Here is a 21,759-nt window from a genome sequence, read left to right on the forward strand (position 1 = left end):
GGCTCATTAAATTAATAATTCCCTATTCTATGAAATTAAAATTTATTGTGATTTAGTGAGACTCCACATAAATGTAACTATCCATGGGCAGGAATTTTATATAGGCAAAATTTATTAGGAATACTGTATTTGGTAAAAATGTGACTGAGAACCAGATTTAAGTATTAATAAAAAGATAATGGAACTGTGTAAGTTAAATTTAAATTATTTCAAGACAGGTGACTTCAAGGTTTTAGTCATGGTATTATCGATTGTTGTTGTTGTTGTTGTTGTCATAGTCTGGAATGACTGATGATATATAATTCAGGCATAATAAGCACGTGATGGCAATTAATATGCAAATTTGAATTACGTTATATAAATTATTCGCTATGTGAAAGCGAAAAATATTGTTTTGGTTTTGAATTTGGAAATTTAAAAATTCTAGAAAATATTAACGAGGATATAACCGTATGATAGGGCCTAGACCCAAAATTGTCGTAATCGTGTGCGATAGGATGAGAGGCTGATCGGCCCTCTTTTCTCATTTGATATAATGTCAGACGAAGGTGGGGAGCGTCCCCAAGGTGAACAGTTAGGACAGGGAGAGGTGAAAGCTCTCACTTTGGAAGACTTAATGCGAGTTATGGTTCTAAATAAACAAGAACTCACGGAACTGACATCAATAGTTCATGCCGATAGTGTTTCTACTAAACAGGAACTGACATCTATAGTTCAGGCCGCGAGTGTTTCACTAGAGCGTAAAATTGAGGCTAATAGAGAGGAACTGACGGAACAAATAAATGCCGCTAATAGTTCATTAGAAATTAAAGTGGACAAGGTGCAGGCAGCTAGCGTTTCTTTGGAGAATAAAGTCGATATGATACAGGCCGCGTGTGAAATTAATAAAATGAAACTCACTGAACAAATAGCTGAGGTTCATGCCGCCAGTATTTCACTGGGACAGGAATTACGGGACCAAATGACCCAAGTCCAGGAGGCGTGTCATTTCGCTAAGGACGAATTGAAAGGGCATATCGACTCTTGTATTATTAGTGTCAATGAAAAGGTTGACCGATTCAGGGATGAGGCGTTACTAGAACGTAATGAAATTAAGGAGAAATTAAAGGCCAGTATTCAGGAGATTTCAGCTCAGAGGTTGGTCGACCGCGAAGATTTAAAGGCGCACAACGAAGAGGTGAGGGGTGAATGTCGCAAGGAAAACGATATCATCCGAAGCCACGTGGAAAGTAAAGGTGCACATACTGCAAATACTTTGGACAGGCACGAAAAGGGAATCGATGAGTTACGAGGTGAAACTGTTCGTACCCTAGTACTAGTAGCCGGTCTCAGAAATGAAATTCAGGATATAAAAACGAATTCGGAAGATCGTAGCCGTAGACTCACACAGTGTGAGGAGGCAAATATAGCATTGTTCAGAAAGACTGATGGGTTAGCGGAACAAAGCCAGACGATCGCTGACACAGAGGTCAGAATAGTGGAACAATTTAAGGTCCACACGGGGCAGAATTCAGTGTCCAAGCAAATGCCCGACAGTAATACCGAAAGGCTGGAAGAAATTAGAAAGGATCTGGAACAGGTCAAGGCCAGGTTAGAACAGCCAGGGTCACTTCAGGACTTCCATCTCCAGTACCGAGAGTTCGAGACCCCAGACAATCAGGGCTTTCATAAAAAGGAAGGCATGTCACAAGCCGATACGACCGGACTTAAGTTTGAAGTAGGAGACGGATCGTCATCATCATCAAATGCCCTTCCGACATCTGTGGTCCACGTCATCAAAATGTCAGACGACAAACCACCTAGATACGACGCTCGAGGACATATAACCCCTAAAGGCTTCATCCGCGAGATCACTAACTATATTAGTGAAAATAAAATTCCGGCGGAGCGGCAATTACGAACTGTAGAGAAGTTTTTGGACGGAGCACCTGCAATGTGGTTCAGGGCCTTCTTATACACATTCGAGGATTTCGTGGGATTCCGACAGGCGTTTTTGCAAAAATTCTGGAGTATCCAAGAACAGCAAGATCTTAGGTTGGAGTTGTATTCTAGACGTTATTCAACATCGTCCCCAACTAAATATTCAGAGTATTTCGTATCCCAATTTCATAAGATGCGGGAATTAGATAATCCGGTCAGTGAGACAGAACTCATTAGCGCTATCGGGAAGCAGTTACCATTTGAGGTCCAACGGATGATGATTGCGTCGAATATTCAGACTGCAGTGCAAGCGGAAGCTCTGTTACGTCAATTAGATCAGACCACGTATCACTCTAACCAGAGGCAACCCAGGCCTAGAGAGCAACAGATAAATAACTTCGAGAGGCAGACGGAAACTAGAACCATCAGTACTAGAAGTCAAGGAACGAGTACCGATCCAGAACCCAAGAGGATGTATGATCCAGGATGGAGACCCCGACAATGGAATCACGGAGGAGGATTTGCGGAAGGCAACTGGCAAACGAAGCATGTTAAATTCCATGACGAAACGGGATACCGTGGATATCGGAATGGAAGGAGCGAAACTCAGCCATACCACCGAAGAAATCAGAATAACCGAAGGCATTACACGGAGGAATACCGTAGAAATGGGGATGATCGACACCCAGAAACCCAGCAGTACCTCGATGAGCTGAAGAAGAGGAAATGGAAGGAGGCAATCCAAAATCATGACAGAAAGGATGACAAGCCATGTAGTGTTTGGGACCGAGACGATGGGAAACCATACATAGAGGCGACGATACAAACTATGGAGGAGCTACATCAGGAGACCAAGCAATATTTAGAAGACAAATGGAAGAAGGAGGCAAATGGTGGTCGCAACGGGGAAAGGAACGCGCCGTTGTCACATTCTCAATATAGTAGCCAGCTAAATCCAAACGCCCCTAGATTCGAGGACGAACGACAACTCGGAGCTAGGAGAAAAACGAGAGAGTTTCAATAAAGCAGAGGACGACCAAGAAGAAGATGAGGACGAAGGAGAGGATGATGAAGAAGAAGATGGAAGAGAAGAAGAAGTCCAGCTGATCCATAGGCAAATAGAAGCAAGACCATGCCCAGAATGCGGAGAGATCGACAGTGATGTCCAAGAATTTGTTAACAGGATCCACCTGATTCAACGAGAGAATGAAGAATTGAGACTCAATAACCAGAATCTGCGGGACGAGATCAGTCACCATCAAAAAGGAACGAAAGCAGTAATCAAATCATGATGAAAGTATGATGCGGATATATAAAAAAATCTCATGATTATCACAAGATTTTTTTTACCGAGCAACGGGAAAATGTACCCTGATGAGATAGGCCCTAGTTTCATGATTTGATTTTGATATGAGAAATACAGATATATAGGAATATTAAATGAATACAGTGGCAGTTTTGGGTGGACGGGAAAAATTTCGACATAAGCCAGCCGTGATCGCGACTGTCCGGCGCCACAATAAGCTTGTCATTAGGGGGAAAAGTTTTCCTGGTCAGAAGATAAGAGGATTAAATCTAGAGCTCACAACAACAGAATAATGACTACCAGGAAGTAGAAGAGTATATATTTCGGACCAAGGCCGAGCAGATGCATCACCAATACCGAGAATGTGACGTGGCAGTTTTTCCACGCCCGAGGCGTTTGGTGTGGTTACGTTTCAAGGGAGAGATTTCAAACTAACCGAAACGGTGTTGACCAATGAGAAAATATATCACAGGCCCGCAGATAAACCAACATAAGAAAAACTCAGAGTGAACTCCAGTTAGCTTCTCCGATAACAATAATTAAATTATTCCAACCACACAATTGAATAGAGGGGATTTTTGTGATATCGTTCCCATGTTGAATAATGGTAATCGTAATAAATTAAAGTAATGAATTCGTGGAAATGACCCACGCTATATCGCCATTGGTCGAGATGAGCACGCCATCAGGGACGCCGAGTTAGCGCGCGAAAGGTGGAGGACAGAAATTAAGTGATATTTCCATGATCACCGAACGATAGGAGTTCAGAATACGACACATGAATGTGTATCGCCAGTGTATTAAGTGGGATAAAGCAGGAGATCCAAATCCACCTGCATATGCCGATTTAGGAAACCAACCCCCCTCTCCAGGAAATGACCGCGGATGACCCCGGCGGGAAATCATATCGTCCATAAAAGTCCAGAAGCGAACCTCACATCACTCAGTTCTTACCAGCCACCAGTCGTTATCGGTCACGAGTCGTGTCAGTCGTAATGAAGTAGTTGAGACTCTGACACTTTGACTCTGTAAGTCAGTACCTCGGGACGTATTCGGAGTCAGTTAGAGCTGAAAGTACGTGAATTATTAGGAGAATGAATACGAACAGTGAAATTATCCATAGTACCGAGTGTGTATAATCAGTACAATTGTATGTTGAATTTAATGAATGTCATGTGTTTAAATAATAAATAACTAACGGAACGCCGATAGTACCTTTGGAAGGCAGTGTGCGGAGCCTGAAGTAAACACCTCAAGATAGACGGTGAATAACTATCCGAGCAGGGAATTATAGGAGCTAGGCGATGATCAAGACGGCTTGAAAATAAACCAGGAAGTGCCGGTTGAAGACGCGATACGCGCCGGTTCAAATGAACGACATTTCGTCGTAATGTGTCACGACGTGTGTTTCGGGCGTATATGAAGAGTATATTGTGCGAGTGTCAGGGGTCTAGGAGCACCTATAAGTGTTTTTTTTGTTATTAATATTTTTGTGTAAAATAGTGTAATAAGGTATTAATCATGGGTAGTCACCCAGAAGTGTTTTATTATGTTAAATTTGTATTGTGCGACATGATGGACGGGTAAATCACCATGGGGCCGTAAGGCCTATATCTCCTCCGCTACGAGACAATGGAATTCTACACAGGAATGAGTACACAATTTTGATATTTAGGGGATGTTATCGCGACTAAACGGGGTTCAGTGTAAATTAATTATGATTACTTAACATGGTCCGCTTCCCGAGTCCATGATTTTATTTTTTTGTTAGACGGACGAACTAATTTATATTAACGTAATAATGGGTTAGGTTAATTAATTTGAGTATTTGTTTGTTGTATATAATGTAAATATGGGATATATTTCTTTCAATTAATGCATGCTGTTTGTAATACTTTGAATTAAGTTCAGTTCAAGTGTTAAAGTCTTTTTTTGTGCTGACCCATTTATTTGAATTTCATTCACTGCGGTGATCATTTGTATTTTAATTAGGAATAATTTCTATTAGACAGCCAGATTATGAAAGAGCCAGAGTATGGAAGATTTGTGTTGCGTACGGAAGGTCATTAAAATACTAATAATAATCATGTTTGTGAGTCGACAAAGGAAAGTAAAATAATAAATATAATAATATTTGGGCGTGTGCAAGTTAAAGTATAATAATAATAATGACGGTGCTTCGCGAGTTAGCCAGTGCAAATAAAATAATCAAAGTGGAGATGACATGTAGCGTTAAAGACTTTCATTCGCGTAGTCAGTTTGATTTTACGTAAATTTTTGATTTTACGTTTTTGGACTTTAATTTAACCATTAAAATTTTGTTTAAAAGCAATAAAGGCACGTGAATTAGAATGGTCACGATATGTTAAAAGCCCAGAATGATTTGAGCCCATATTTAGAGTTGGAAGTCATGAGGGACGAATATCCGGCGTGAAATAAATTGAGCCGTATTGTTTGTAATGATGAAATAGATGAATCTCAAGGCCTAAGATGATATAAATGCATATGCCGGTGTTATTAGTGGTAGAATCCACGCACCGAGGATTATTTTATGAATTAAATGTTTGAAGAGTTCCGATGAAAGGAAATGGACTTCAAATTTGAAGGAATAGTTTAGCAATCGCCGGCATTGGAGGTATTTGCCCAGCCGCGATGTGCCATAGGTTGTGAGATGTGTCTTGAGAGGACAGGTGTCCCCATATAAAATTAACGGCAGTACGAAGTTGAAGGTACGGTCCCGAATACCGTGTTGTCCCGACCGATATAAAGCAGATCTTAGTGGTTCATAACGGGATTTAACATATGTGACTAAATTCTAAAGAGTGGATATTAAAATATCATCTTTCCATTTTTAATAATAATAATAATAACAATAATCATACTCCAAGTGAATCTTGTCTTAAATCGAGTGCTTAGTGCCAAGATAAATCGAAATTGTAAAAAGGGGTTATGCGTTAAACATATTAAGAGTGAACTACCGTGTAACAGGCGAATTTAAGTTTTTTAAAAAATAATAATAATAATAATAAAAACTAAGCTACTTTTTTTTTTGAAGAATAATTTTTTTTTATATATTTTGGACATAATAATGATGTTGGGAGATGAAATGAAAGATTTGAGATTTTAACTAATAATAATAATAAATAAATAAAATATTTGAAGAAGGAGAAGAAGAATAACCAATGAAGGTACTTTTTTAATTTTATTTTTTTTGATGAAATTAATAAGAGCGAGAAGTTGAAGTATTATAGCGAGGATGATTACGGGTTACGATAATCACGATTTCCACTATTAATAATAATAATAATAATAATAATAATAATAAAAATATTTATGAGGAAGCTGATCATTATATTGTGCGGATAAATTAGGAGTAAGAACGACCCTCGTTTGAAACGCCGGCAAGGGTTGGCATATAATCATCCCGGATGACAAATGATAATAATCAAATACCGGATTATAATTGAAATTAATGATAATAATAAAATTAATTGATGGTAGTCAAAGTATATGCTAATGATCAGATAAAGAATGGTAATGATATTATCTAATAATAATAGGAGGATATGCTAGGGACAGTCATCCTGTGTCGAACTGCTCTGAACCAGATGTTGGGTTTTCACGGGGAGATAGCGGTAGATACGTAAATAACCCACGTACGGCACATGTTTTCAGGGTCAGAGCATAGTAATGAACCTTTCCGTACGTCTTGTCGTATTGACAAGTGTAAATATTAAAGTAGCTTTTGAGTTAATGAACTCTACCTGGTGTGTTTGTGAATCTGGAAATAATAGGCTAGGGTTTGTCCGTATTATAAATTCCTGTTTTTTCGAGGCGATAACATTTTCTACGGTGGGTGTCCGGCTCACCAGAATGTACATACCGGAAGTGTCTCATGTCCAAACGGAACGAGGAGACGACAGTAAAAGGTTACTGTCGTGCCTTCGTCTCCGAAAGAAGATCTCCAGCGGTGAAACGTCCAATCATACGGATGTGAATTCGATCCCCAGTAACCAATTGGGGCGAATTCACCAGATGGTTTACACTACCAGAGTAGTGAGGTAAAATCCAAGTATTATGTCATTTATTTTTCAGGATGAAAGTGTCCCAATGTAAATTTGTCATCATGTGTAGTATGCAAAATAAGTTAATAAATTGCTCCTCATTGCAATTTCAATAGGAAACAGCTTCCATATCTTTTCATTGTAGTTAGTCCAGTATGCCCATGGAATTTAAGTTGTCACTTCCCAGTCCTATTGTGGAGTCAGAAATTTGTATCCATGAATGAGTCGTTCCCCATAACCTTAAATTTTCATGCCCCGTTCATCCCTGTGTTCATTTGATGCGCCGATATATATTTTTTTGATTTTCTTTATATAATTTTTTTTTATCATTTTCGAACTGATCACCCCTGAGATAAATGCTAGTCTGGGACTCAGGAGGTGGGCGGGTGCAGTACGGAGCACTTGCTCCCACCTTTTACCCTCAAGCCTCTCAGAGGCACATTTCAAACACAAGAAAGAGCTGAGCCGCTCTCAATTTTTCAAGCCTATTAAAGGCAATACCAGATTATTACACTAAATTGCCATCAAGGCACCGCTTACATCAAATGAAACGGGGGTATTTAGACAGGTAGGTTACATTGAAAAGGTTTCGGACCTTCCCCGAGGGTTAAACTGCTGAGCACCGGGTGAGTTGGCCGTGCGCGTAGAGGCGCGCGGCTGTGAGCTTGCATCCGGGAGATAGTAGGTTCGAATCCCACTATCGGCAGCCCTGAAAATGGTTTTCCGTGGTTTCCCATTTTCACACCAGGCAAATGCTGGGGCTGTACCTTAATTAAGGCCACGGCCGCTTCCTTCCAGCTCCTAGACCTTTCCTATCCCATCGTCGCCATAAGACCTATCTGTGTCGGCGTGACGTAAAGCCCCTAGCAAAAAAAAAAAAAAAAAAAACTGCTGAGCTAGCAAGAAATAAAGATGTTAAATGGCCATTACCTTTGTTGAAGAGCTGCTGCCCGAAGGAAGAGGCGCTACCCGCCCCCTGCTATACTTCCATACACTAAGCTAGATGTTGTTGAAGTGACAGAGAGCCAGGAAAATCAGCATTTTTGTACTCTCGGGGAAGATTCGAGACCTTTCATGAATAATTAAGACACACCCACAGTCATTTATTGGGTAGCTTACAGTTACACATCAAAATTGGAGAAGAAAGACACAATTGGCTGAAAATTAACGACAGAAATTATTGATTGGCTAACTTTAAAACTGGCGGAAAGAAATTGTTTATATTGCCAACCCACAAATGAAAGAACGAAATTTAGTAAAGAACAAACTTATGAATACCGGTACAAAATTTCTTCAAATAAAGTTCTACCACTTCGCACCAGAGTGCATGGTCATAGTTTTGTAGAGACATCTATCAGAGAATGTCCACAAAAGCAGTTTGAAATTAACACAGTGACATCTTTGGAGAAACTGTTGAGATAATTCAGTTTTTAAAGTTCAGAGTTTCTGCTGTAGGGGAGTACTTTAAGGCAGAAAATTCAAAAGTGCAGTGTAGAGGTGTACCAACCGGTACAATTATTAGTAGTAGTAGTGTTGTTGTTGTTGTTGTTGTTGTGGCGGCGGCGGCGGCGGCGGCGGCAAGCTGTGTTACTGTTAAGCTCAGTAATAATGCATGTAATTATAATTATTTGGGCCTAAATATTGTATAGGTGCTTGAGAAAATGAAATGAGGTACCCGGGGAAGACTCGTATTCAGAATAGCTATTCTCAGCACTCAGAATTTAAACTCTGGGTGTCCAGTGTAGCTCCCCAGTCCTGTAGTTGAGTGTACTGTAACTGGTTGGCTATAACGTTGGGTTCACATTAAAAAATGCAATTTGTTAGTCCCCTTCCATCTGGTTCAGTTATAATATGTGTGCCAATGCCCTCACCTTTTCTTAATTTGTGTTTTTTCAAGATACCGTACGTATTCAACTTAAAAAGTAATGTTTGGTTTGCTATCTTATTTTACAGGTTCAGAAGTTGGAAACGCCATTGCCAACCATCCTGATGTTCGAAAATTAGGTTTCACTGGCAGCACTGGAGTTGGACAAGTAATAATGAGATCTTGTGCTGATTCAAATTTAAAGAAAGTGTCATTGGAACTGGGAGGCAAATCTCCTCTTCTTATTTTTGATGACTGTGACATGGACAGAGCTGTAAGAAGTGTAAGTATGCCAAGACTATTCTTATATGAAATGCTGTTCATCAGATTTATAATTGCAGTTATTACCATTCATTTCACATTTTTTTCTTATCTCTTCTTTCCACACAAACCTGTCATTATGAGTTCCTATTAAGGTTTTATATTTCTGTACTGGCTGATTCAAAATATTACACAGAAACTGAAGTAGCCCATACATGAGTCGAAGTACAACAACATTCAAAAGGGAACGTATAGTCTTAGGACAAAATCCTGAAATAGGACAAGCCTGGGAATGTTAGGAATGACATAATGGACAATTATATTATTAATTTTTCCAAAATGTGCTAAATTCCAAAATGATTCAGAACATACAATTAGTGAAGTGATAGCAGTTTGTCCATGCAGTGAAATTAGACACTAAACACTGGATGTTCGTTACAAAACCTGTTTGAACTGTTGCCCACCATATTCAATGCAGACATCACATTGGCATTTTAAAATCTGGTGGAGGTAGGCATACGGTTTAATGGGGTAGTGGATTGGATGAAGACAGGCAGTTTGTTGTTATACTGGACGCTAGTACATGTGATGCATGGGCTGGATACATCTGCTTGTTATTCATGCACCCAGCTACAAGGGGTTGTTTGCAGTGCAGTGCTGTATCGGTAGTAGAGATGCCAATTACTACTGATTTTCCGTAATTACCATGATTCTCTCACATACACTACAGCATTATAGGTGATACTGATGTTTACAGATTTTATGAATTTGGAATGCTGTATATAAATTCATTTATCCTGTGAACTTGAGAAAAGAAAATTGTTTCGCATGTAGGAGACTTGCTGTCAGAAAATAGAATGTGAAAAAAATTACAAGAGGGTGACATTTGTATACAACGTTTGACCGCAAATGTGACATGTTTGATGAATGGAAAATCCCAGCATATGTGCTCAATTTCTGATCTAATAATTCTGATTTTATAATGAGTTGCCTGCACTGATTATTTGTTCTTTTTTCTGTTTGGTTGCAAAGTCGTGGCGTATACTTAGGGTGACCAACCGTCCTGCATTTTAAAGTATTTTTAAATGTCCCACAAATGTTTTGTTTTCTATCTGAAGTAATTTTCATGTTATTGTCATTGGTACAAATTTTCACAATATGCAACTGTCCTATTTAGCTTCAACTAAACATAGTATGTAAATGTTGCCAACAGCATGATCTTTGAAAGTGCAAAGGAGCATATTGTAGCATCATAGAGAAGCGTTTTGAATGTACGTTCTGCTTTCCGAGTTACCGTTGGTCCGTGGAGTAGCATGTTTGGTCATTCCGTAGCATGAAGCGCATCAACATACACGTGTTGTATGAATTGGAGTTCTTTAAATTTTTGTGTTTTTTAAATAGATTCAGTGTCGGGTAGTGATGATTGTACTTCTACCTTGGCACAAAAAAGAAAGCTGTAATTTAAACATGAGAAGGAAAAAGGAAAAAAGAAATACATATGTGTATACTAGCAAGATACCCGTGCTTTGCTACGGTATTATATTGAAATGTATAATTAAATGCGTAACATTTTATATATAATCCACACCGAAATTCGCGATCTGACTCGTTTTCTGAGAGATTACGGCAAATTTCCTCCCATTTTTCAATCTTTCTTTCCAGGAATCCATTTCATACTTCCCGGGCTAGGTCCAGGTATTCCACCCGGTCAGTTGGGTCCCTAAATCCTTGCCATCTTTTTCTGTAAGCATTTTTAATATGGATATCAGGAGTGGTATCGTGGTGTCATCTTGGGTGCATTGGCGGTACTGAACCCGTGGCCGGACTGCATTCGTAGTCATTACCCGGCCAGGACCCGTTTCCAGTGCGGTCCGCACATTTTGACGACGGTCGAGAACATTATTATTATTATTATTAGGGTGGGTGATATTAGTTGAATTTAGGTTATTATTATTGTTCTGGACCCCACAGCAAGATGCAAGACCGCTACTTGGTGGTAAATTACATCTGCTGCCATTGTCTTTACGGACAATGTGACCAGCACCATTGTCAAGGCAAGTGCGCAGGATTTCTGGCGTGCATTATTGACCTTATTATAGATGTGAACAATTGCACGGTCAATATAATTTCTATCGTTTATTTCAAATGTGTTTAAATTTTTATTTATATGCTAGGTGAATCTACTGTAATCTAACATTAAGTTCTCCGAAGGAAAAGATGACTCTTGGAAACGAACCCAGGAAAGATTAAAAATGATCGGTTTATGATCAGAATAAGTACATTGTGAACAGTAAAATCAATTTGTCTTAACTACTTTTTCACCCCACCGAAACCCACGTTAAGTTGGCTTACACCCCCCCCCCCCCAAAAAAAATAATAATAATAAAGAAGGCGTTTTTCTTTATGTTTAAAGGAGATTCCAAATACCAATGTTCACGCCTGTTACCTTCAGTGTTTGAGATATGAGTATCCCCATCAAAATAATTAATTTTTTTTCACTTCCTTTCACCATTAATTGGATTTTCCAAAAACAAAAAATATGTGTTTCTTTATTTTTAAAGGAGATCCCAAATACAAATTTTCAGGTCCATAATATCTTTATTTTCTGAGATATAAGTATCCTCATTAAAGGCATTCAAACCCGTTTTTCATCCTTTTCCACCCTTCCTATTGGGGTTTTTCGAAAACAAAAAAATACGTGTTTCTTTATTTTTAAAGGAGATTCTAAATACCAATTTTTACATCTATAAACTTTAAAAGTTTTGAGATATAGATACACGCATTTTAAAAATTCACCCCCTTTTCACCCCGTCATTAATTGGTTTTTTTCCAAAAACAAAATATACATGTTTCTTTATTTTTAATTAAGATTCTAAATACCATTTTTTACATCTGTAAACTGTCGAAGTTTTGAGATATAGATACACTCATTTTAAGAATTCACCCCCCCCCCCCCTTTCACCCTTCTATTAATTGGATTTTCCAAAAACAAAAACATACGTGTTTCTTTATTTTTAAGAGAGATCAAAAGTACCAATTTTCAGGTCTGTAATATCTTTAGTTTCTGAGATATAAGAACCGGTATCCTGATTAAAGGCATTCAACCACTTTTTCACCCTTTTCACCCCTCCTAATGGGATTTTCCTAAAACAAAAAAATACATGTTTCCTTATTTTTAAAGAAGATTCTAATTACCAATTTTGACATCTGTAAACTTTTGAAGTTTTGAGATATAGATACACTCAATTTAAAATTTCACCCCCCTTTTCACCCCCTTAGCAACGTAATATCCAAAAATCCTCTCTTAGCGAGCACCTACATCTTAATATGAATGTATCCCCAAAATTTTATTTCTTTATGTCCAGTAGTTTTGGCTCGGCGATGATGAATCGTTCAGTCAGTCAGTCAGTCAGTCAGTCAGGACAAGTTATTTTATATATATAGATAATGCAAAGTGGAAAACCGACACGCCATACTTATCTCCTGATCGAAGTAACGTCTACAAGGCATTTTGTAAACTTTGCAAGAAGACGTTTCTCATGGATGAAGAGTCTTCAACCCACAGACTGGGAAAGATATTGTAAAATAAAGATCAGTGAAGTTTAATTTTTTTATGTTATTACTTCAGTAAGAGTACTCGTGGTCAAAAAAAAAAGAGGGAAACTGGCAACACGGTGCTTTTGAAAATGTTTCAAATTGTGTTGTTTTAAAATTACAGCTAAAAATGTAGCTGTCCCCCAAAATTGTGGAATGTCTCCCCTTTTTTGACTGTCTTATCTCTCATTCCTTCCTTCAACAGTTGGTCAGCCTACATATACTGCAATTATCTACTAACAACATTATGTAAGATAACAACCTGAAGACTTTTGACCAAATATGAGTACAAGGAGAGAAGGACACTTGGTGCTCTCCTGGTGGAAGAAATAAGAAGATGCTCTTGCTCTGACACATGCTGTCGAAAGCAGTTTATTCAGAAGGACTTACGTGGGGCAAAAAAAAAAAAAAAAGCAGCAGTGAAGATGCTGCAAAAAAATAGGGTATGTTTGTATTTTTGCTTGTTTATATTGTTTGAAATTACAGATTGTTATTTGCCTGAGATGTTGAATCCGCTAGCAACCATTCTTAGATTCACATTATTGACAGCAACCTTTAAAGGTTGGTATTTCTGCGGTAGTGTAAATTATACCATTGTGTGGAAGGTAACTATTGTCTGTGTGGTATCAATGAGGGAGATGCATGGTGGAACACCAGTATATGTTTCCAGACCTCAGAGACATGTATTTTATCTATGGCAGAGCTGCTGATAATGCATTCAAAGCTTAACGGCTGTACCATGAACAATATTAGACAATACACTACCTCCACAGTCCCATACGTTTCAAAATGTTTATGGCTGGCTTGGGAAGTCAGGTCCATTATGCAGAATACAGCATGTGGTATGGCTTGCATCGGGCTTGATCATCTGTCGCCAAAGAGGAGGAACTTGCACATGTGGAGAAAGAACACACTACCTGCACATGTGCCATCATTCATCATCATCATCATCATCATCATCTAAAGGCAATGCCTTGTCGCTGTAGCCACATCTGACTATCTTCTGATAGCCTCTTCATGTTGCTATATAGACCACATGCCAGTTCACTGTCGGAGTTCTTGATGTATGACATCCTCAGTCACCGGGCGAGTTGGCCGTGCGGTTTGGGGCCGCGCAGATGTGAGCTCGCGTCCGGGAGATAGTGGGTCCGAACCCCACTGTCGGCAGCCCTGAAGATGGTTTGTAGTGGTTTCCCATTTTCACACCTTACTTAATGCCACGGCCGCTTCCTTTCCATTCCTAGGCCTTTCCTCTCCCTTCGTCGCCATAAGACCTCTCTGTGCCGGTGCAATGTAAAGCAAGTAGCAAAAAAAAAAAACATCCTTGGTCATCCCCTGGTTCTTTCCAAGTACTTTACCTTCAGTGGAGAAGAGAGTCATATCTCAGTACGTGTCCAAGGAACTTTTGTTTTCCTCTCCTTTATCATATTTAATAAACATCGATCCTCTTTTACATTCTTTAAAACAAATTCATTGTTCTTTTTTAATTTGTCCAACTTGTTTTTGTAATTCTTCTCCAAAACCACATTTCAGCAGCCTCAAGTTTTGATTCATACTGTTTCCCTAATGTCCAGTTTTCGCACCCATACAGTTGCACAGTCTAAACAAAGGTCTTGAGAAATGATTTTCTGGTCTCCAAACTGAAATGGTTGTTTAGCAATAAGTTTTTCTTATTTTGGAAAGCTTGTTATGCTACCACTATTTTTTTCTTGATTTCTGAAAGAGATCTATTATCAGAGGCAATTACACTACCCAAATAGGGGAATTCTGTGACTTATTCTATTGGTGTGTTATTTAATTTTAAGTGTTTTCTGCCTGTAGGCTTCTTTTTGTCTACTATAATGAATTTTGTTTTATTTATATTTATTTTTAGTTTAAATTTTTCTAAGGATTTGTTGAATATTCTTAGCATTTTACTCATATCCTTTTCATAATTAGCTAAGAGAAAAATATCATCCGTTAAGCAGATACTGTGCACCTGAATACCATTAGAATTCACCCTTTAGTGTGCTCTTTCATTTCTCTAACTGCATTTTCTATAAAAAGGTTAAAGAGAAATGGTGACAGTGGGCAGCTTTGTCGCACTCCTCTTCTAATTTTTGCTTCTCTTGTAGTACCATTAATATTAACTTCCGTGTTTTGAGTTTTACATAAAATCAGAATAAGGTGCCTGTCTTTCCAGTCAAGTCCCATATTTCCTCATTACTTGAAAAAACAATTTCCACTCAACATTATCAAAGGCTTTTTCCAAGTGAGTAATTGCTTTGTAAGTTTTCCTGTTGACTTCTATCCTTTTTTCCAGAATTTGACATAATGCTAATATAGCCTCCCTAGTTCCTTTCTGTGTTCTAAAGCCATATTGATCGTTTTCCATTTGTTGTTCTATTTTCCTTCTAATTCTGTCTTTAATGATGATAAGTAAAATCTTAGAAACGTGAGAAAGTATCGCTAATGTTCTATAATTTGAACAATCGCATGCATTTCCTTTTTGGGGGAGTGTAATTGTTCTACTTTTAATGAAATATGGGTAAATGGTTAGTGTACTGGCCTTTGGTCACAGGGGTCCTGGGTTTGATTCCAGTAGGGTCGGGAATTTTACCCATCCTTCGTTAATTTCTCCGGCACAGGGGTTGGGTATGTGTGTCGTCTTTATCATAATTTCATTTAATTTCATTCTCATCATGACGCGCAGGTCGCCTACCAGCGTCAAATCAAAAGACCTGCACCTGGCGAACCAAACATGTCCTCGGGCACTCTTGGCACTAAAAGCCATATGCCATTAAAAAAAAAAAAATTAGTTGGTAAGATTCCTTGTTCGTAGCATTCAGTAATCACTTCAAACAGACCATTTTTCATGGTATCATGACAGTTTTTCAAGAGTTCTGCTGGAATGGCATCCACACCAGTGGCTTTGTTTGGTTTTAGTCTAGAGAGTGCTGCATCGAATTCTGCTGTAGTGATGGGCGGTCCTCTGTTGACTTCTTGAACTGATTCCACATCCTCCAAATATTCTTCAATATTGGCAATATCTTCTCCATCATTAAGACTTCAGGGTATTCTTTCCATTGGTCACTAACATTTTTTATTTGAAAGAGCAGTTTTCCATCTTTACTTTTAACCACATTGCTTTTAGTTCTTTTCTTGTAGCCCAGAGATTTTATCTTAAAGTATGCTTTATCAGAATACCCCTTCTTCAAATCATTTTTGATTTCTCCACTTACTTATTTTATCCAGTTATCTTTGGCTAGTCAGCATTTCATTGTTATCAAGTTTTTAAAATTCTTTGTATCGTTCAAATTGTATTTTCCTTAATCTGTTCCTTTCTTCAATGAGCTCTACAATTTCTGAGGTCATCCATGGTTTCCTTGGTTCTAATTTTGCTCTACCAAGGTCATCTGTGGCAGCTATCTCTAAGCCACTTTTTATATCATCCCGTCCCGAGTTACCTTTCTTCACTTTGGTAGCATTCTTGAATGTTTGTAACACACTAGAATCTTGAAGTTTGTTTAGGCACCACTTCTTCTGTCTGAGTGTTTGCAACTTCTTGAATCTGTCATCACATTTAGCTGCAACAAGAATGTGATCACTGTCAATTTCAGCACCTGGATAACTATGACTGGATTTCACTTGATTCCTGTACCTTTGTTTAACCACTATATAGTCAGTCTGGTGTCTTCTTGTATCTCCAGGGGCCTTCCAAGTGTAAAATCTTCTTTTGCGAACCTCAAAACATGTGTTTGATATAATCGTCTCTTACTTCTCACAAAATTCTAAGTCTTCTGCCTCTTGAATTTGTTTCTCCCAGACCAAATTTACCAGTGTATTGAACATTTTCATTTGAACCTACAGAAGCATTAAAATCCCCCATCAAAATCGCATTGGCATTCTTGTCCACATTTTCAAATAGTTCTTCGATGTTTTCATATGTCTTTTCTACATCGTCATCCGTACTGTTGGTATTGGTGAAATACACTTGTATTAAGACCATGTCTACTGGTCTGGCGTTTACTTTCACCATTAGGATTCTGTCATTAATATGATGGGTATTCTCAACATTGTGGACCCATTTACCTCTCAATACAATTGCCTTTCCATTACTTCCGGTTCTATTGTTGCCACTATGAATTATTCTAAAGTCCTCAGATCTGAAGCCACCATTGTCAGCCCATCTTGTCTCATGTGCACCTACAGCATCTAATCTGTTCTTCAACACTGAATTTTTTTGTTCCTCCAATCTTTCCAGTTTGAGCATTGTTTTAACATTCCATGTGCCAATAAAATATATATTGTTTTCCTTGCGAGGATTTCACGTGATGACGACCGGAGAGGCCTCACTGTTATTTCCACCCCTGCCGGATCTTAGCTTCCGATTTCCATGATCAGTAGAATCAACTCTCTCATCAGAACTCAGCATGGCTACTATACATGGGATATCCTTACGATCTTTATGTAGTAGTTTCCCGTTGCCTTCTACATCCTCATGCCATTGACCTATAGGTTCTTCCGCGTTTAGGGACGGTTTCCCACCCCAAAGGCAAGAGATTACCCTGAATCTTCACCTGCTCATCCGCCCTCCTAAGAGGCCGCTGACGTGGTGGTGGAGGACTCCTTATACCGGGAGTTACTCAGGTTTCCTTTTTAGTCGCCTTGTACAACTGGCAGAGGTTACCATGGGTGAATTCTTATCCGCAATCCACATGGACAAAGGGCTATGAAGTGCGTGACAATGAAAGACTCCCTAGGCCTCGAATGCTCTAATACCATTGGGGTCGGAAAAGAACGAAAGTTGCCCAAGGGAGGTCGGACAGGATAGATGAAAGTGAGGAGTCTGGCACAAGTAAGTGGAAGCAATGCCAGGACTCAGCTAAGGGCCCCGTGCTTGCAAACCCACGATCCCAAGTTGAGAGCGCCTGGGCCCGCTTTTAGTCACCTCTTACGACAGGCAGGGGTTACCATGGGTGTATTCTTCATCTGCGTCCTCCACCCACAGGATTAACATGTGAATTTTCTAAAGCAGGGTGTGGCGTGTCTTGCACTAAAACCAGCTGCAACCCCGTCATTATGAATTCAGGATTTGATTATCAAACATTTCCCAGAACAAGTGTAATTTTATCTTTGGGTGGTGATGTGTTGTGCGAAGGCAAAGTTGGCTGTGTGGTTTGGGTCATGCAACTGTGAGCTTGTATTCAGGAGATTAGTGGGTTCAAACCCCACTGTCTGCAGACCTGAAGATGGTTTGTGTAGTTTCCCATTTTCACAGCTTGGAAATCCTGGGGCTGTACCTTAATTAAGGTGTTGGTTGCTTTCTTCCCATTCCTAGCCCTGTCCTTTCCCTTCATCACTATAAGACCTGTCTGAGTCGGTGCAACTTAACCCATTCAAGTCACAATAAATGGCCAGATAATTCACTCATTGCATTCATGTCATTGAAGTTTATGACTCACCCATTCTTCACTCCTTGAGTGACTGCTGGCTGGTACAGATATTTAATTTGAAATAATTTCAAAAAGAGCAGCTCCATGTACTGAAAAAACATCGCAATTTTGGATGGTGGGCGGACTATATATTTTTCATAAGTATTTCTGAAACACCACTGTATCCACAAAATGGATATGTATAAGGTTTGTCATCTTGTTTCTCTAATTTCCAATCACTACGGTCCTTTTGTGTCACCGGCAGCGTGCGTTTGGAAGAACCTGGCATGGCATTTTCACTTTCACTTCAATATTCTGCTCACTTCATTAACTTCCACTGTTGCTGTCACTGTCCTCGAACTCAGATTCATTTTCCAAAATGTCATTGTTGCCATAATCACCATCTAAAACAATTTCTACAAGTGCTTTCAATCTCTCTGTGACATTACAGCAAAACCAGTTCTACTGCATAATGAATACTGAATACCGATGAAAATAAACTTTTATTCAACAATTCCAGTGTCATGCAGAAATACAGACAGCATCTCAGTAATAATGATTCATTGTTAACATATTAGTTAGCTGGGTATTTAAGTGCAACCACAATGGCAGGGTAATAATAATTATAATATTTCATTGATAACAAGTATATTTTTGTCACAAAGTACAATAATAATAATGTCCGGCTCCATGGCTCAATGGTTAGCATACTGGCCTTTAGTCACAGGGGTCCCGGGTTCGATTCTCGGCAGGGTCGGGAATTTTAACCATCATTGGTTAATTTCCCTGGCACGAGGGCTTGGGTGTATGTGTTGTCTTCATCATCATTTCATCCTCATCACGATGCACAGGTCGCCTACGGGCATTAAATCGAAAGACCTGTACCTGGCGAGCCGAACCTGTCCTGGGATCTCCCGGCACTAAAAGCCATACGCCATTTCATTCTTCATAATAATAATAATATTATTAATAATGATAATAACAATAACAACTCGGTAATTTTTATTTCAGTCTATTTCACTCAACAAATGTATTGTTATAATGATATTCTTAATTTGATGGGAGCTGTATCGAATAATGTCTTAAGAAAGATGTTTGATTTACTTACTATTACATACAGAATATGCAGTTTTATGTAATTCTTTTTGTCACATATGCAATGTAAACGTCATCCACATTGATATTTTCAGAATTTGGTATTCCTGCATTATAAGAAAGTTGAAAAATATGTAAAGAAAAACTTACAACCTCAGTACCTCAGAACCAAAGGAGGTGGGTAGGGTTGAGGCTCTGGTCATGGAGGATTCCATCGTTAGACTCGTGGGGAAAGTGTGTGGAGGAAAGGGAACCAGGGTAGAGTGTTTTCCAGGAATTAGGTTGAGGCAGATGCTGAGAAAAGTAGAAGAGAAGGAGGAGGGGAAGGAGAAGGTGGTAGTGTTTCACGTTGGTACCAACAACGTGAAATATAAGTACTAACATAGTTGCAGATGTGTGGGATCTGATAAATGCAGCACGGGTCAAGTTTAAGAAAGCGGAGATTGTTATCAGTGGAATACTGTGTAGGAGGGATACTGACTGGAGGATGATTGGGGTTTTAAATGAGACTATGGAGTGGGTATGTGGGAAACTGGGAGTGAAATTTCTAGACCCTAATGGGTGGGTAGGAGGTAGGGATCTGCGCTCAGATAGCCTTCACTTAAACCGCAGTGGTACATATAAGTTAGGAAATTTAGGGAGGTACATTCAGGGAAACGGGGTTGTCTAGGGAGCGGTGATGAGGGTACAGAGATCTGGAAGTCAAGTAGGGATGACATAAAAATGTTAGTGTTGAACTGTAGAAGTATTGTAAAGAAAGGAATAGAATTAAGTAATTAATAGATATATACGTACCAGATATTGTAATAGGAGTTGAATCATGGCTGAGAAATGATATAATGGATGCAGAAATTTTCTCACGGAACTGGAGTGTGTATCGTAGAGACAGGATAGGAATGGTGGGAGGGGGAGTATTCATTCTGGTGAAAGAAGAATTTGTAAGCTACGAAAAAGTTAAAGATGAGAATCATGAAATTCTAGGTGTAAGGCTCATTTCTAAAGATAATAGGCAACTTGATGTCCTTGTAGTGTACAGACCGGAAAAGAGTAGTGCTGACACGGATTCAGAATTATTTGATAAGGTAATCAGCTATGTGGGAAATGCGAACGACAGGAAGCATGACCAACAAATAGCAAATAAGCTAATATGAGAATGACAGCTGATTCAGAAAGTGATGGAACCAACTAGAGGGAAAAATATCCTGGATGTGGTGCTGATAACCAGATGAGCTCTATAGAGAAACCAAAGTAATAGATGATATTAGTGATCACGAAGCTGTTTTTATCGTAGTTAAAAAGAAATGTCATAGAAAGGAAGGTTTTAAAAGTAGGACTATAAGGCAGTACCATATGGCTGATAAAGCAGGCATGAGGCAGTTTTTAAAAAGTAATTGTGATCAGTGGAAAACGGTAAATAAGAATGTAAACAGACTCTGGGATGGGTTTAAAGAAATTGTTGAGGAATGTGAAAATAGGTTTGTACCTTTAAAGGTGGTAAGGAATGGTAAAGACCCACCTTATTATAATAGAGAAGTACAGAGACTAAGAAGGAGTTGCAGATTGGAAAGAAATAGAGTTAGAAATGGCTGTGGAAGTAAGGAGAAATTAAAGGAACTTACTAGGAAATTGAATCTAGCAAAGAAGGCAGCTAAGGATAACGTGATGGCAAGCATAATTGGCAGTCATACAACTTTTAGTGAAAAATGGAAGGGTATGTATAGGTACTTTAAGGCAGAAACAGGTTCCAAGCAGGACATTCCAGGAATACTTAATGAACAAGGAGACTGTGTATGTGAGGATCTTCAAAAGGCAGAAGTATTCAGTCATCAGTTTGTAAAGATTGTTGGTTACAAGGAAAATGTCCAGATAGAGGAGGTGACCAATGCTAAAGAAGTATTAAAATTTACATATGATAAAAATGATATTTACAATGAGATACAAAGTTGAAAACTAAAAAAGCGGCTGGAATTGATAAGATTTCTGGGGATATACTAAAAACAATGGGTTGGGATATAGTACCATATCTGAAGTACTTATTTAATTATTGTTTGGTTGAAGGAGCTATACCAAATTAATGGAGAGTTGCTATAGTAGCCCCTGTGTATAAAGGAAAGGGTGATAGACATAAAGTTGAAAATTATTACAGGCCAGTAAGTTTTACATGCATTGCATGTAAGCTTTGGGAAGGCATTCTTTCTGATTATGTTAGACATGTTTGCGAAATTAATAACTGGTTCGATA

General features: G+C 38.8%; 1 protein-coding gene across 1 annotated transcript in view; it reads left to right on the top strand.

Moving 5' to 3' along the window:
- Positions 1 to 21,759, top strand: part of LOC136863946 (cytosolic 10-formyltetrahydrofolate dehydrogenase) — a 234,936-nt gene that overhangs the window by 143,457 nt on the left and 69,720 nt on the right. The window contains exon 12 of the mRNA XM_067140396.2: positions 9,244 to 9,437. Within this exon, the coding sequence (XP_066996497.2) occupies positions 9,244 to 9,437 (194 nt within the window). The remainder of the gene's footprint in view (positions 1 to 9,243; positions 9,438 to 21,759) is intronic.

Source organism: Anabrus simplex, chromosome 2 (assembly GCF_040414725.1).
Source record: "Anabrus simplex isolate iqAnaSimp1 chromosome 2, ASM4041472v1, whole genome shotgun sequence".
Taxonomy (NCBI): domain Eukaryota; kingdom Metazoa; phylum Arthropoda; class Insecta; order Orthoptera; family Tettigoniidae; genus Anabrus; species Anabrus simplex.